The 15,264-nt window shown below is 48.1% G+C and overlaps 1 protein-coding gene across 1 annotated transcript in view; it reads right to left on the minus strand.

Annotated features, from left to right (window-relative positions):
* The window catches only part of VWA3A (von Willebrand factor A domain containing 3A), a gene marked incomplete at its 5' end in the record, with an annotated part of 46,923 nt that overhangs the window by 28,721 nt on the left and 2,938 nt on the right, over nucleotides 1–15,264 (minus strand). The window contains 11 exons of the mRNA XM_082644123.1: nucleotides 152–255; nucleotides 365–500; nucleotides 2,150–2,275; nucleotides 4,522–4,587; nucleotides 4,799–4,907; nucleotides 5,219–5,344; nucleotides 7,666–7,772; nucleotides 9,164–9,262; nucleotides 11,234–11,288; nucleotides 13,333–13,410; nucleotides 13,507–13,637. Coding sequence (XP_082500249.1) covers nucleotides 152–255; nucleotides 365–500; nucleotides 2,150–2,275; nucleotides 4,522–4,587; nucleotides 4,799–4,907; nucleotides 5,219–5,344; nucleotides 7,666–7,772; nucleotides 9,164–9,262; nucleotides 11,234–11,288; nucleotides 13,333–13,410; nucleotides 13,507–13,637 — 1,137 coding nt within the window. The remainder of the gene's footprint in view (nucleotides 1–151; nucleotides 256–364; nucleotides 501–2,149; nucleotides 2,276–4,521; nucleotides 4,588–4,798; nucleotides 4,908–5,218; nucleotides 5,345–7,665; nucleotides 7,773–9,163; nucleotides 9,263–11,233; nucleotides 11,289–13,332; nucleotides 13,411–13,506; nucleotides 13,638–15,264) is intronic.

A 15,264-nucleotide genomic window follows, 5' to 3' on the forward strand; every position in this document is an offset into this window, starting at 1 on the left:
TGGGTGGAACACCTCCATCCCACTCCAGGCCCTCAGACCCTTGCTCCTTGGACTCTGTCTTATGACTTCTATTTCCTGAACATTTCAGAAAGGAAATACCACGCAGGAGCTCCCCTGCAAAGAACTGGACAGAAGTCTGAATCTGAGTTACCTCATGGATAGTTGATGATACTGTCTTCCGGAGAATAGGCACAAATTCCTCCACGGGAGAGAATGCATTGGGTGCCAGAACCTGATAAAGGCTTAGCTTCTTGGCTGTAAAAATAAATGGTGGGGTTTGAGGCACTACTCGTGAAGCCCCAAAGGGTTCATTCCTTTCAGTTAGTCACCTGAGTCCTGGATTCCTCCCTCTTTGGGTATTTACCTTTCAGGCTATTGGTCTTTAGCCATTCTGCAGAAGTCTTGTCCAAGTTTGGGAACTCAATTGTGAGGGGATCCTCATGCTTTGGGGGTTTAGACAAGAGACTCGTGAGTGGCCTCTTTGCAACCTCTGTGGAAATCTAATCGAAATGAAAAATCATCCTTACATAATCATATTTTAGAGCTGGAAAGTCCACAGTCTCCCCCACCCATCCAAGGGAGCATCTGAAAACATTACCTGGTAAACTAAAGGCAGTTCTGCCTTCCCCTCCCACTATCCCCATCTGCTTCTCAGGAGATTTCTGGAATTTCCAGGAGAAGAGAGAGATGTACCCAGAAACTCAATTCCTCTTTCACTTGTCCATCCTCCTCACCCCTTCCCACCCTTACCATTAAGATAAGCACCTCGGACTCCAAGATGACAGGTGGCCTTGCCGAGAGCTCAAATATAAGGCTCCAGGAAACTAAAAAGTATCTCCTGCACCAACTCATTTAGCGAGGCCTGATCTAGCCCACCCTCCCTCGCCCACATTTACAACCAAAAACCTGGGGTTCTGAGAGGTTAAATCACATAGCTCATGTATGAGGAAAACACAGAACAGCAATTCCCAAACTTCAGACATTCGAGCACCTCCTTCATGAGCTTTGCTATGAGTACCACTGTACTGTTATTTACTTAATATTTTAAAAATCAAACATATAACATTAAATCTTTTTAATTATTAATTTTAATAATATTAATTGAAATTAATGTTATTTCAATTTTAATTTTTGACTTCCTTTTTTGTACTTAAATAATTTTAGAAAGATCTATTTCTGCCATAATGAGCTAGTTTTAAGTGCAGAACATTGAAAAGAATATTAATCTATGTATCACCTTATAATCATCTTGCAAACTACAAGTAGTACATGTGTTTCATTTTGGGAAACATCTGGCAAGGTTTGGGCATCAAACAGACCTGGGTTCAATTGAGACTAATCAGCTTCCCTCTGTGATCTCAGGCAAATTATTTAAACTCTTAACTTCAGTTTTCTCATCTGTAAAATGGGGGTAATAACATACCTACCGCAGACTGTTGTTGTAAAGATAAAATAAGGCATTTAAAGAATTAAGCATTGTGCCCATCTTATAGTGAGCACTCAGCAAATGAAAACTATTATAATACTAATAATTACTGTTATTGTTTTAGATAATTAGTAGAAGAGCTGAAACTAAAATTTAAAATCCCAGTCTAGGTGCTGTGTTTCTTTCACTACATCCAGCCAGGTCAAAATGTCTGGTACCCCAAATCCATACATTTATTCTGTGAAGCTATAAACGCATTCCCAGTTCTCTTCGGTACGCAGCTTTAACGGTGACTGTGTCCATAAGCTTTCTGAGTTACTCTGCTGATGTTAAATTAAGCGTCCTCAAGCAGGGCCTTTGCCCTGAATGAGATGCTGGTGGGAAGACCGTCTTCAAGACAGCCTACCCTGTGTGGTTGAGGTTTTCATCATTCTCCAAACTGGGGCGAAGGGAGGGGCAGTGGTAGAGGGAAGGGGTGGCAGGAGCCTGCTGGCCTTTCTCTGAAATAAATCTTTCAGTTAGAAAATCCACCAGATCCTTCCAGCGGAGGCCTGGGCAGCTCACAGCTGTTGGGACAGCAAGGGGCGGGGCCTCGCTTTGTTCCATTTTCGGGACGGGAGGCCTGGCAGCCGCGCCCTTGCGCGACAGGTGAGACAGGATAGCACGGCGAGGCCAGCTGCGTGCCTCCGCGGAAGGTCTGAGCTTGGGGCTCTCACCACCTACCTCGTGCGTCGAGCCGGTCCGCTCCTCGCAGGGGGCGCTCTGGTGCAGGGCTTGCACATGGCCCCGGAGGCTCTGGGCCTTCTGCATTTCTGCCAGCAGCTCATCCACGTCCCGGCTGCTGTAGATCTGGGGGGTGGTGAGGGCAATCTGTCATCCAGAAGTCACCTGGCCACCGGCAGTGGGAAAGGACAGGCAGCCACGTGAATCCCTAAGGCGGAGCGGCAGGCTCTTTAAAGCGGACGTTATAAACCGGGGTCCATGTGCAGGACAGAGCCTGCGAAAGTCAGTGTTCCATTTGTACAGTATTGGCTTGCAGTGTTTTTAAACAATTGAAGGGCTGTCTAGCCTTAAAAATGGGAAGAAACACTTTACACCCTCTAGGATGACAATAATAATAATAATGATAGGAGGAGGGGGGAGGGGAAGCAGGAGGAATTGGAACTGTGGGATGAGGGTGGTATTGTAAAATGGTGCAGCTGCTGTGGAGAACTGTCTGGTGGCTCCTCAAGAAATTAAACAGAATTACTACCTGGCCCAGCATTGCTACTCCTAGCTCTATACCTACAGTAATTGAAAACAGGGACTCAGATACTTGCACACCAATAATCATACCAGTTCACAACAGCTCAAGTGTCCATTGACTGATGAATGGATAAACAAAGTGTAGTATATCCAGAAAATGGAATATTATTCAAGGCAAAAGGAACAAAGTTCTGATACGGGCTACAACATAGATGAACCTTGAAAACATGATGCTAAGTGAAAGAAGATGGACATGAAAGGTGTATGATTCCACTTATATGAAATATCCAGAATAGGTAAATCCCTAGAGACAGAAAGCAGATTGGTGGTTACCTGGGGCTGCAGGGGAGGGGAAACAGGGAGTCACTGCTTTAATAGGTACAGAGTTTCCTTTCGGGGCAATGGAAATGTTTTGGAGCTAAATAAAAGTGGTGATTGCACAGCATTGTGAATGTACTAACTTCCCCTGATTGTTCACTTTATGTTATGAGAATTTCACTGCAATTTTTAAAAGATGTAAAGAAATCACACACATACAAAAATCCAGGTTTCTGGCTCTTGTTGAAAAATCAGAAGATCTGGGCTTCCCTGGTGGCGCAGTGGTTGAGAGTCCGCCTGCCGATGCAGGGGACACAGGTTCGTGCCCCGGTCCGGGAAGATCCCACATGCCACGGAGCGGCTGGGCCCGTGAGCCATGGCCGCTGAGCCTGCGCGTCCGGAGCCTGTGCTCCGCAACGGGAGAGGCCACAACAGAGAGGCCCGCGTACCACAAAACAAACAAACAAAAAAAAAAATCAGAAGACCTGGCAACACTGGTGGTCACACTCCTACAGAACACCCGGCTGGGGCCGCGCGGAGGTGCCTCTTTAGCTGCGGCAAGTGCTGTTTCGTTCACCGCACTCCTTACCGCGTACTGTTGTGTCCCCATCAGAATCAATTGTCATTTTTTGTCACCTTTGCACTGTTGTTTTGCCCATAATAACAAAGACAATGAAATTTGTTTTACCCATACCTCTACTAAGAGTGGAAAAACAACAGATAAGCCAAGAGGTTCACGGGTTTTAACAGAAAATATTTCTTAAACCAGCCAGTTTCATTCACTCACTGTACTTTCCTAGCCCCTGGAGTCTGTGACTCCTCTAGAGTCTGGGCAATGAGGTAACAAGAAGGGGTTCTGCCCAAGGAAAATGTTGCCTGACCTTGGCTCCCTCGTGGGAAATGTCCGACTTTTCGACACTTGAACATACTAGTGAGATGCAAATATTCATGTGCTCACGGCGATTAGGTTAGCAGGCAAGGCACAGCCTATTAACTGAGCAGATGGCTGGATTCTCAATCTGCCAAGTGGATCTACACACACATTTGTTAACTGTCACCTCCATTGTGGACACGGAGTATGTGATATTATTAACTGCAACAAGGATACTACTGGATGGATTGGTACAGAATTACTTGCTCATTCAGAATTGATTGCTGTGCATCTCCTGCAGTAGGTGGGGTCCATCTAGGAGAGAGAACTGAAGCAACTGCTTCAAACTCAAAGCGCTGGTGGGAGCAGAGGTGGGCTGGGGCCCATGTTGATGGAAACTGGATAGGGATTCAGGATTCTACCGGCGTGTAATCAACTCATCATACACACCGACAAAAGGATCTCTTGTGACTTCATGTTGTTTCTGTTCTTCCCACATATTCATTTTTACCTGATTTTACCTTTGTAAACCCACTGAGTTGGGGAGGGGGGAAGGCAAGCACACACACAGCATGGTCTGTCTGGCCCAGATTCCCCAGGCACAACCTTGGAGGCAGGCAGGGATGGGAGGAGGGGGCAGTGTGTTGGCCCAAGGGCTTACCTCTGTCTCTGGGCTGTAGCAGTGGTAGTAGCCCCCAAGAGCTTCTGCAAGGTTCTTCAGAACAGCCTGCGGGGATGGTGACAGGGTGAGCCGTCGCTAGGGCAATGCCGGTACCTTAACAAACCTTCTCCTTGTCTGAGCCTCCCAACTGAGCTTACCAACAGGAGAACTAGGTACAAGGAGAGTTGTGTTCTGGTCCTTAGCTTGGGGGCCTCAAAGGCTAGCCTAGCTCACTATAGCCAATACAAGGGAAGCCTTGGAGAATCTCGATACTTACAGGGGACACCTGATCAGCGCATTTGTATGTGACGATGTGGGTGATGAGATCTCTTCCCATGGTGGACTGTTGGATGTACTCGGACAGGATTTCAGCAGGCTGATCTGGGCTGTGGAGAAGATGGAAGAAGAGAAGGGGACACCTCAGCCTGAGGACATTCCCCAGCAAAATGGTAATTCCCAAGGAACATCTACCAAATCTAATCAACCACCTGTGTCCCGGGTCACCTGTGTAAGATGCAGGGCTGAGTGGGTCACAGGCCTGGCCACCCCGGTTGCCCTGCCCCAGCATCTGTGGACAAATGGCCTGGAAACACAATCCTTCTCTCAAGCGTAAGTGAAGAGTCTTGATGGTCTTTTCTCTAACAATGGTTTGGTTCTCCAATCCCTTCATGTTATCAGCTTAGGAAAGGAGACCTACCAGCTTCCCATTATGGTCACCAGAGAATTCAGTCCCTTCAGAGCGAAGATTTTCTTCAGGGCTTGCAGCAGATTGCTGCCTCTGTCAGGCTGCAGTTTCTTTATCCAGAGCTTGAGTTCCTGGAGGCTGGGGGAGAGGATAACAACCTAATAACTCTTACTGTCCTGGCTGGGCCCAGGACAGGTACGAGCTGGTATAAATCTAACAATCATTCTTTGAGGTGGCTACATTTATTCCCATTTTATAGATGAGGAAACAGTCTCAGAGTTAGGACTTGCCCAACGTGATACTGTAAGCAGCTGGCAATGCTGAGATTTCAAACCAGGTGTGACTCTAGGGCCTGAGCTTCTAGCGACTCTGCTACATGGGGGTCTGGGGCTAAGCTCCTTTCCCCTCCAACTCTCCTGGGAGGCAGACCTCAGCCTGAAGCACAGAGTTAATCCCTTAACCCTAAGAGGGCTTGAAGAGAAGGCACCGAGGCTGTGTGGCTACATTCCACATGGGTTGGGATGCACACCACTCGCAACAGGGAAAATGACATAACACAGAGCTTTCTTGGTTAAATGCCTCATGTGGCACTAGTGAGACAGCCCTTCTCTTTCCATTTTTCTTTCAATCTGACCTCCCCCTGCAAAAAAGACCCCTCAGCTCATTGCCAGTAAGTCTGTCTTTCATTATTATAACTGTTTGAATCTCCCTTTTAAACAAAGAGAACAAATCCCAGGCCTGGAGCCCTCTCTAGCCAATAGGTTTCAAGCTGGAATTTAATAACATTGTTTTGTCTGCTTTCATTCTATTTATTTTTATAGCGACTTTCTAATTATGGCAAGTGATATGGGCTTCTCAGTTATGGTATTGATAGTTGCCTTCAAAGTAAATATAGCATTGGTATTTTAAAAAATCGATAATAGGACAAGTAGCACAGAGTAAATAATAGTTCAAGTGGCAGGGATATGACAAAAATCACAAGGGAAGACCAGGAATAATTGCAGTTGAGGAACTCATGGCTAGATGGTCTCAAGGTGACTTCCAGGTCTGACATTCCAGAGCTCGGGGGTTGAACAAGAGTGGAAGTCACAGTAAAAAACACTCTTACCCACTGAGTACCTGCCCCATGCCAAGTACTCATTTTTCACTCATCTTCACAACAACTCTGTGAGAAACAGTTATCCTTGCCTCATTCTGCTAATAAGAGAGTTAAAGGACCTGTCAAGATCCCCCAGTAACTGTCAGAGCCAGGATTCAAAGTCTGCGCTGCCTGAACCGGAACTTCTCTATCTGGAAGGCCTCCTCTTTACAGCTAGTGCTGGGCAAGGGGACCTCCGTCCCAGAAACCCAAGCATGTGGTTTTCCCTGAGATCCACGCTGGGCTTTGGAATCCAATCCTGACTCTGCCATTTTGGAAAAGTTCCCTAACCTGAGTCCCAGTCTCCTCATCTGCAAAATGGGGATAGTAATCTTATCCCATGTGTTGGCTATAAATATTAAGTAAGAGAGGACATGTGAAGTGCCAAGCATGGCACCTAACACATGGTGGATGATCAAGGCTATTCCCTTCATGGAAAAGTGATATCTATTTACTGGCATAAGTAAGTAGAAATTCTTACCTTCCCCCTCTCCCCACCTGCAAAAAACCCTCCAAACCAGAAACTCCCAAAGGACTAGCTAAATAAATTACAGTATATCTACACAGTGGAATACTATGCAGCTATTAAAAAGAATGAGGTTGGGCTTCCCTGGTGGCGCAGTGGTTGAGAGTCCGCCTGCCGATGCAGGGGACACGGGTTCATGCCCCGGTCCGGGAAGATCCCACATGCCGCGGAGCGGCTGGGCCCGTGAGCCATGGCTGCTGAGTCTGCGTGTCTGGAGGCTGTGCTCCGCAACGGGAGAGGCCACAACAGTGAGAGGCCCGCGTACAGCAAAAAAAAAAAAAAAAAAGAAAAAAAAAGAATGAGGTTGATCTCTGTGTACTGAGAGAAAATGATAGTCAAGATTAGATGCAAAGCTAAGATGCACAACAGTGTAATGTGCTCCTGATTATGTTTAAATAAGAGAGGATAAACACACGGATGCATGTATGTGCAAAGACTGTGGAAGTAGATAGAAGAAACTGCTATTGGGAGGTGAGGGGGAACTAGGTAAGAGGGAGACTCATCTGCTCTTATTTATCCTTTTATTCTGTTCCAATTTTGAAAAGGAGCATGTATTATTTTCATAATAATAAAACTACCTTGCTAGTTTTCTGGGTAAAAATGGTGTCTTGTCTTTTCATTTTGTGCTGCTCGTGGGGTGACTTTTCCAAAAGTTATTGGCTCCCTGTGTTTCTGCTTTTGTGAGTTGTCTCATCTGTTGGGGGTCTTGCACTTTAATCATGCAATAAAGACACTAACACTTAGGGAGGAAGATGACCAGATAGACATCCGGGCTAAGGCTGGGCAGTCACTCACCTGGAGGTGCTGACTTCCACCGGGCTGGGCCACAAGGTGTTGGTGGTGGTACCGAAGGACAGGATGTACAGCTTCTCCTTGTGGCTCAGCTGCTCATCAGTGAGGCTCTGGTGGGCAAAAGGACATCACTGGCTGCCAGAGCCACAGGCCAGGTGGAGCCTGGCTCCACCTCTCATGCCGTGGCTGGGCCCTCTGGGCTGGGGTGTGAGCCGTGCTGAAACAGGGTCGCTTAAGGCCCAGCTTAGTAGCCCCACGTTGACATTTGCTTGCTGCCCATCCCAGCCTGCTCCTGGCTGTACGTGGTGGGTATGGAGCCTGGGTGGTCAGCCCGCGGCTTGGCGGGCCAGTCCGGGAGATGGGCCCTCATTCCCGCTGACCGCAGCCCACGTGCTCTTCTGCTGCAGCCGCTGCGCACTTAGGTCACAGGTGCAGTGGGATGAGCACCCACCTCAGCGTGTGCTGTGGTTGCACCCTCAGCACTTCACTGGGGCACCCAGGGAGGAGAATGGAGGTCAGGGGCAGTGGTTTCTGTCCCGGGTGTGTGAGTTGGGGATAGAGCGATGGGTGCAGGGCCAACCCATTGGATGCTCTCAGGCTCAACCTGGTGAGTATCCAACAATAAGATAACTCATCCCTCTTCTTCCCGGCCAGCTACAAACTTCACCTGTTACTGCCAACACGAGCCTTGCCCTGGCTAAGACTGGACCAGCCCAGCTAAGGGATCTTTGGAAACTGGGCCCTGGGACCTGTCAGGAAGAGGGGCCTGCACTGACACCTGTTCCCTGACACCTGCTGAGACCAGGAACAAGGGACAAGTCTGGAAACTGGCCCATGTTGATCCCTCTAAAGGGTCCTGGGACCAGCTGTTGCTGCTAAGGTCTCATTCAAAGCTCTAGAGGTTCCTCTAGGAAAACAGACCCTCCATAACACTTCACAGAGACTACAGAGGCTTTTTTCGATGCCAGACTCTGTACTGAGCACTTAATTTGCATGAACTCCTTTTGTCCTCTGGTGACCCTGTGAGGTGGCGACTGTCATCATCCCTGTTTTACAGATGAGGTAACACAGTCACACAGCCAAGAAGTGGTGGAGGTTCCTGGGATTTGACCCTAGAGTTCTTAGCTTCTGAGTTACGGCCAAAGTAAGCAGGATAGCTCCTTGTCTGGAAAAGGCGGAAGCCCGTGCTGTGCTGAAGTCAGCCCAACTGATTACCGCCTGCGTGCCCTCCTTCCGGGCTCTTGAGACAAAGTCAGGTTAGCAGGGACTGCTGTGGTGTGAATACTAGAAGCTCACACTGCAGCTGAGAAAGACTCTGAGGTTGGATTTTGCAGAACTCAACATATTTTTTTAAACTGTAGGTGCTAATTAAGTGTGAACTGTTCTTTGCAAAACACTCCATTTTGCACTTGCTATAAACAAAGCCCATTAGCAAGCTCACAAGGGGAAGGTGGGGTGGAGGTGACAGTTCCAGGTCCTTCTCTGTGCCAGAGAGACTTACCATGAGGTCACTTTGGAACTCCTCCTTCTGAAGGCCACTGCTGACAGCTGCCACATCAATGAGGACACCGACTCTGGTCCCCTTGATGAGGCCAAATGCCTAAAACCAAAGAGGGCGTGCGGAAACAACCAGCACAGCTCTGTGCTTCTACAAACCTTTTACTGGGCAGCTCTGTGTAGCAGACGTTCAAGCGCTCCCTGACCTCAACAAGAAGCCACAGAAGGAAGACCCATTTTATAGAAGAATGCTGCAACTACTGAAGCCCGTGCGCCTACAGCCCGTGCTCCGCAACAAGAGAAGTCGCTGCAGTGAGAAGCCTGTGCGCCGCAACGAAGAGTAACCCCCGCTCGCCATAACTAGAGAAAGCCCGCGCGCAGCAACAAAGACCCAATGCAGCCAAAAATAAAATAAATTAATTAAAAACAAACAAACATGCATTCCCTTAAACCTAGCCACTGAAATTCTAGAAACTCATCCCATACAAATAACTGGAAAAGTAAATAAGAGGGAATTGGAGCCCAGTGATGCCAGATAGTCCCAGTTTTTCAAGAGAAGACTGAAAGCAGACATAAAAGTGAAATATCAAGATTTTTAAATCTTGACAACTGATTCAAAAAATAAAACTATGGAGGCAAAGAAAAACATGGTTGTAGGGCCAGATCTGCCTGCGTGCCACCGGTTAATAACCCCTGCTTTTATCCTCTGCAGATATGGCAACGGACACCCAGAGAAGTGAGGCCTTGCTGACAGCAGAGTCGGGAACTGGGCCCAGTGATGGACTATGCATCACCCCAGGTGCCCCAGCACGCAGAAGACTCATGAGCTGGTTTACAGGTGATTGCTTCCCTGGAATCCAATCGGGGCTTGTTTCCTGGCTCCGCGGTAACTCCATCAGAAAGGGGTAAGGGGAGGAAAGACCCAACCAGCAATCCCCGCCCCCTTTGTCAAAAGTTCCAGGACAGGTGTGATGTGGGTAGGCAGGTGAGAGCGACATTCCCTGAATGGGTGTTTGTGGAGTAGGTGAGGATTTCACCCCTCTCAGTTCTCTCTGCCCGTGTTACCACGTGCAACCAGAGGGGGGCATGCCACAGCTGGAGATGTGCATTTGCTGACCTGTCTAAGCAACTGAAGATGGTTCTGGATCTGAGATGTAGACTACACCCTGGAATCGGCCTGGGTAGTAGAGGTGGGGCTTGGGGGTGGGAAGCATGGATTTCAGCATCTTGCCTGTCCCAGGGTTTAAGAAAAGAGTTGAGGATTGCCTAAGGTGAAAGCAAATGGTGGGCCAGAAAAGCATCAGTGAAAGAATATAGGCTAAAACAAATAAGAAAGCAAAATAAAGGTTAATTTGCCCATGATCACTCTTCTACTCTTTGGGTCTGAGGAAAACATTTAATCAAACTTTCAAAAGTTATGTCCAGATGATCAGCCTTAATCATAAATCTCATTAGGAGTCTGAGATGAAACGGTCCAGGGGATTTCTGCTGTTCTCACCCAGGATCTGTTTCCTCTTCTGGTAACAGCACTCTGGCTTTCCATGTGCAGCCATCTGTCTCCCTTTTCTCAGTCCATGAGGTTTGGGGGGGCTCACCCAGTCTCCCCCAACTTCCCTCACCCCCTGTCTTTCCCCAGGTGTGAGCACTAGTTCCAGGCCCAATCAGTTAGTGCATCTCATCCTCTTGGTTATGGTGATTGGTCTAAACTGGTCCAGAGAGTGTCAATCCCAGGACTTGGGAGGGTGTACTGGGAAAGCAAGGTGAGATCCTTTTTGACATGTCACTTTAGTTGGTGACATGTAAGCTTAGAGCTGCTGGTGACCATCTTCCCAAGACTGGGGAGAGCCTTCCCGAGAGTAAAACCAACCCAGGGGAAAGCAGAGCTCAGAGACAAAGAATGACATCATTTGAACCCCCGGATACAGCTGCGTTTGAGTTTTTCATTTCTGTAGGTCTAGAAATTCCCTTTTTAGCTTTGGCTAATGTAAATTGGAGGTCTAGCACTTGCATCTGAAAGGGTTCTAACAAGTACAGGTGGAATGAGTGAAAGGGGGCAAAGAATGAAATCTATTACCTTCTTGCTGTTTTCTGTGAGCCACTGAATTCTCTGTTGATAGAGTTCAATAGCTGTCAAAACACCAGGAAGACTTGTCACCCAAGGTCAGCTTCATCACTGAGCAAAACAGCCACTTACATACATGGAAGGAAAGTGTGGATGGGACTTTCTTTCTTTTAATGTGTCTAAGGCATTGGGAGAATATAAGGCAAAATCTAGCAAAGAGAAAACAGAAGGTCTTTGTTTTCTGGGATAAAGGATGGAGGGGATTGTGAAAGGGATCAAGTGTGTGGGGGGTCCTTTTGCTGATGCAATGTTCAGTATAAAAGGCTGTGGTTTGGTGGAACTAGGTGGGCTTCGAGTGAGGGCCAGTCTATGGAGGATGGGGGGGGCGTTCTCATGAGGAAGGTGGAAGAACATTCTTGCTCTTCTCAAATCTGTGTCTTCTCAGGTGAGACTTCCTAGTCACCTGGACATGATCATAAATGCACAGGTGAGGCAACTCAGCAGCAATTTCTCAGTGGATTGGTGAACAAAAACTTAGTTTTTGAATAGTAAGTGGCCAGGGGAATTTCTTGAGTTTCCCTTATTGCAAAGTATTCCAGGGGCTGTTTGGAGACCAGCCTGTAACAGGCACTCAAGTTAAGGACTCAGCCATGTGAATTTAACTGAATTGCCCTCTCTGAGGCAGGTGGGATTTGGGGGCCCAGAGAAGGGCAGGGAAGGCCTTTGGATATAAACTCATGGGCATGGGGCAGTGGGCAGAGTCATAAGGCATGCATGAGTGTGGGTGCAGGTAAGGGCATGGGCAGGTAATGAGACGAGCTTGTCTTTGAGACCCAGCTCTGCTGTTTACTAGCTGTGTGACCTTGGACAAGTGTGGTAGACTCCACAGCTTCATCAGCTCCAACATGAAGATAATAAGAACTTTATCCAAGTCAATTTGCCAAAAGTTAGTTTACTGAAAACCAATTCTCTGAAAATCAATTTGCCAAATGACCAATTAACTGAAGAGACCTGAAACATTCCTTAAATTGCTGGATTCACAATTAAAACCAATCAACCAAAATATTGCAGAAATCTTTAAAATCTGTTTAACCTTCCAACCCAATAAAATTTGTTATGAAAGTTACAGTTAAAATGTTTTGATAAATTTGGCAAATTGGTTATTTAGTAATTGACTTTTGGTTAACGGTCTTGAGAGTAACACTATATTTTGAGTTGTTGTGAGGATTAAATAAGATAATGTGTGCAGCCCTTAGCAGAATTCCTGACACATTAAGAAATGTTGGCTATTAATTATTATTCTAACATTTTAAGAAACCTCAGGCAAGCAGTAATCATGGCCCATAGATTGCTACACCGGGGATGGATGGTGACGTCAAAAATCTGGTTTGGGGGAATTCCCTGGCGGTCCAGTAGTCAGGACCCCTCACTTTCACTGCCAAGGGCCAGGGTTCGATCCCTGGTTGGGGAACTTGGATCCCACAAGCCTCTTGGTGTGGCCAAATAAATAAATAAATAAACCAAAGAGAAGCTTTAAAAAAAAAATCTGGTTTGGAAGTGGGGAGCCTGAATATTTTTGACATACATCTGTAAAAGTATGAACCCAGGGGCTTCCCTGGTGGCGCAGTGGTTGAGAGTCTGCCTGCCAATGCAGGGGACACGGGTTTGTGCCCCGGTCCGGGAAGATCCCACATGCCGCGGAGCGGCTGGGCCTGTGAGCCATGGCCGCTGAGCCTGCGCGTCCGGTGTCTGTGCTCCGCAACGGGAGAGGCCACAACAGTGAGAGGCCCGCGTACCGAAAAAAAAAAAAAAAAAGTATGAACCCAATCAATCTGTCATCGAAAGTGGTCACTCTTAACTATTACACATCAGATGAGGCTGTGAGGTTTGATGTGTTCATCCAAAGGGACCATGGATTTTAAAAGGCCGAGAAAAACTGATATGGTCCAACCTCTTTATTTGCAAAAACAGGAAGTTGGGGCTAGAAGCGGGAAGAAGCCTGCCCAGGTCCCACAGAGACTGTCGTTTGAACAAAATCATTTTCAGGCTGCCGAAACCAGGTACTTTGTGAGCTCTTGGGCTGTTGGGAAGACACTGAAAAACATACTTACTCAGAAAGCTTGGATTCGAATTGGTGGACGGTCTGGGTGGAGATGTGCATTTTCCTCGTGACATTGCTACCCTCCTTCCTGAAGAAGAAAAGTCTTATGAAAGGGTCTCTTGGGCTCAGGGGGATGGACGTGTCTTGCAGGCTTGTGGGGAGAGGGGAATGGCTGCAGACTTACAGCATGGCTGTGCCCTGGCTTATCAGGCCAGCCAAGGTGAGTTTCCTAGACTTTAAATTGTGTGTTAAAAGCCAATCATCTTCTGAATCCTCCCTGGCTGAAGGCAGCTGGGTCTCAAAGCCCTGCAGCCTCTGCAAGACAGAAGCCAGAGTCAGACAGAAACCAGTGGAAAGAGAGGGTGAAGCTGAGGATGTTTTAGGTTCCCTCCATGTGGACCCCTAAGGGGTGCCAGCCTGACCGGTCCCACCCGAGAGCAGTCTGTTTAAGAACTCGCCTTGTTGAGGCAACAGACAAATGCGGAGGCCTGTGCTCTGGGCCAGTTGCCCGGAAATACCCGTTCCCATTCCTCACCTCATCCCCAGTATGTGTCTAGAGGAGTCAAGCGCCACTCGCCACATCCTGCCTTGTGAGAGACTAAATACACAAACACACAGTGGCTAGACCCTGTATGACAGCAGAACTCCGAACCACATGTGTAGCAACCAGACCATGGAGCCAGACCACAACCTCTGCAGCAATCGGACCGGGAAGTCAGGGCTCTGGCAGTGACTGCCAGCTTGCCTACTTTTCATCCCCTTTTCAGCTCAGGACCAACCAGAGAAAACCAAACATGCCCCCAAATCAGTCACAGGAGACGCCGGCTTCTAGTTAGTCCGCCCCTGGCTTCCTTCAGGGTACACCTGAAGCTTTCCCTTTTTTTTCACCATAAAGCTTTCCTTCTTCCCTGCCAACCTTTGAGTCTCTGTCAAACGCAAGTGATGGTGGCGTCTTTGTTTATTTCTGTATTTTCATTCCCTGCGTCCTTTCAGGTATATGAGTTCTGCCTCCCTCTCAGTCTGAGGGATCCTCCACAAACATTTGTTGACTGATGGAAGAGGGAATGGGTTTCCCTGTCCATTCCAGAGGCCAGAAACAGGAGCAGTGGGTAAAAGTTTTAGAGGAAGAATTTCCGAGCCATCACAGGAGTCTGGCCATGAAATGAACAAGCCCCCTTGCTTGTGCTGAGTGACACCAGTGTCACTTACATAGTACTAAGCTCAGGACGTGGGTGGTGGCCTTGGTGATGGAGCTGAAGTCGTTCACAGCAAGGATTCAACATTGGTGATACATTCTGAGAGCCAGAAGGTGGAGAGAGCTGACCTAAGACTCTGAGCCCACTTGGCCTTGTTCTGAGCCCTGCTTTGAACTAGGCACTGTCCCTGGTCCTAGGGCTACTGTGTGAACAAGATAGAGATGTTCTCGCCTTCTCGGAGCTCACATTCTAGTGTGGATAGATGGTCAGTAAAGAAAAGCAAAATCAATGTCCATAATTTCAGCAAGGAGCAACTGTATTAAGAAAGCGGGGCAGGGCAATGTGATAGAAAATGACTCGGGTGGAGATGGGGAGGTCACTTTAGCTGAGATGGGGGGTCGGGGAGGCCCCTCTGAGCTGTGATCTGAAGGTGCAGGAGGAGCCAGCCCTGTGTGTCTCTGGGCGCGCACAGTCCAGGCAGAGGTGGGCTTGGGGGCAGGGGCAGAGTGCTGGAAGAACAGAAAGGTGGCCACGGTGGTTGGAGGGCAGCGAATGCAGGGTAAGCGTGACGTGAGAAGAGGCTGGAAAGGTGTGCAAGGCCTGGAGCAGACAGGGATGCTGCAAGAGCTTCCAGCATGGCCGCCATTGTCTGTGTGAATCAGCGGGCCTTACAGGTTGCCAGGGTTGGCTGTGACTCAGGGTGTGGGACACGGCCTCACAAGGGGAGAGGCCGGCTCAGTCCCACA

This window comes from Mesoplodon mirus (assembly GCF_964341445.2).
Source record: "Mesoplodon mirus genome assembly, chromosome: 15".
In the NCBI taxonomy this organism is placed as follows: domain Eukaryota; kingdom Metazoa; phylum Chordata; class Mammalia; order Artiodactyla; family Ziphiidae; genus Mesoplodon; species Mesoplodon mirus.